Source organism: Terrapene carolina, unplaced genomic scaffold, assembly GCF_002925995.2.
Source record: "Terrapene carolina triunguis isolate 2854851 unplaced genomic scaffold, T_m_triunguis-2.0 Scaffold433, whole genome shotgun sequence".
In the NCBI taxonomy this organism is placed as follows: domain Eukaryota; kingdom Metazoa; phylum Chordata; order Testudines; family Emydidae; genus Terrapene; species Terrapene triunguis.
Genome location: NW_020664784.1, coordinates 333,864 through 334,649, shown reverse-complemented (window position 1 = coordinate 334,649; position 786 = coordinate 333,864). Strand labels below are relative to the sequence as shown.

Genomic DNA, 786 nt, shown 5'->3' with positions numbered 1-786 from the left:
GGCTCCCAGTCCCCCCTGCTCTAACCCACCAGCCCCCACTCCCCTCCCAGAGCCGGGGAGAGAACCCAGGAGTCCTGGCTCCCAGCCCCCCTGCTCTAACCCACCAGCCCCCACTCCCCTCCCAGAGCCAGGGAGAGAACCCAGGAGTCCTGGCTCCCAGCCCCCCTGCTCTAACCCACCAGCCCCCACTCCCCTCCCAGAGCCGGGGAGAGAACCCAGGAGTCCTGCCCCCCAATCATGCAGCTCTCTCTGCCCCGCAGCTCTGGCGTGCCCGGCGAACAGCTCCTACACCCTGTGCGCCCAGCCGTGCCCCCCGACCTGCAGCCCGGCCTTCGCGCCCGTCGAGTGCCCGGCCCAGCACTGCGTGGAGGGGTGCGAATGTCTCCTGGGCTTCGTGCTGAGCGGGCAGGAGTGCGTGGCAGCGAGCCGGTGCGGGTGCACAGGCCCCGACGGCGGGTACCACCCGGTGAGTGCCGGGGGGCTGGGAGCGGGCGGGGGGACGGGTAGAGCTGCGCCCCGTTGCCGGCCTCCCCATGACTTTGGTCTCCTCCCAGCTCGGCGAGGTCTGGTACAACGCGGACTGTAGTGAGAAATGCACCTGCCAGGGCCAAGATGACATCCGGTGCCAGGCGGCCCGGTGCCAGCCCCAGGAGCTCTGCCAGCAGCGGGAGGGAGAGTATGGCTGTTACCCCACCGGTGAGAAATGCGGCCACCTCTGGGGCGGGGAGGCCGGTTACCCAGGGACCCCTCGCCCGGCGCGGAGATGCAGCCACCTCTGGGGCGGGG

At 71.1% G+C, this 786-nt stretch overlaps 1 protein-coding gene across 1 annotated transcript in view; it reads left to right on the top strand.

Annotated features, from left to right (window-relative positions):
* LOC115271323 (zonadhesin-like) overlaps positions 1 to 786 on the top strand; it is a 15,171-nt gene that overhangs the window by 228 nt on the left and 14,157 nt on the right. The window contains 2 exon segments of the mRNA XM_029913064.1: positions 261 to 466; positions 555 to 696. Coding sequence (XP_029768924.1) covers positions 261 to 466; positions 555 to 696 — 348 coding nt within the window.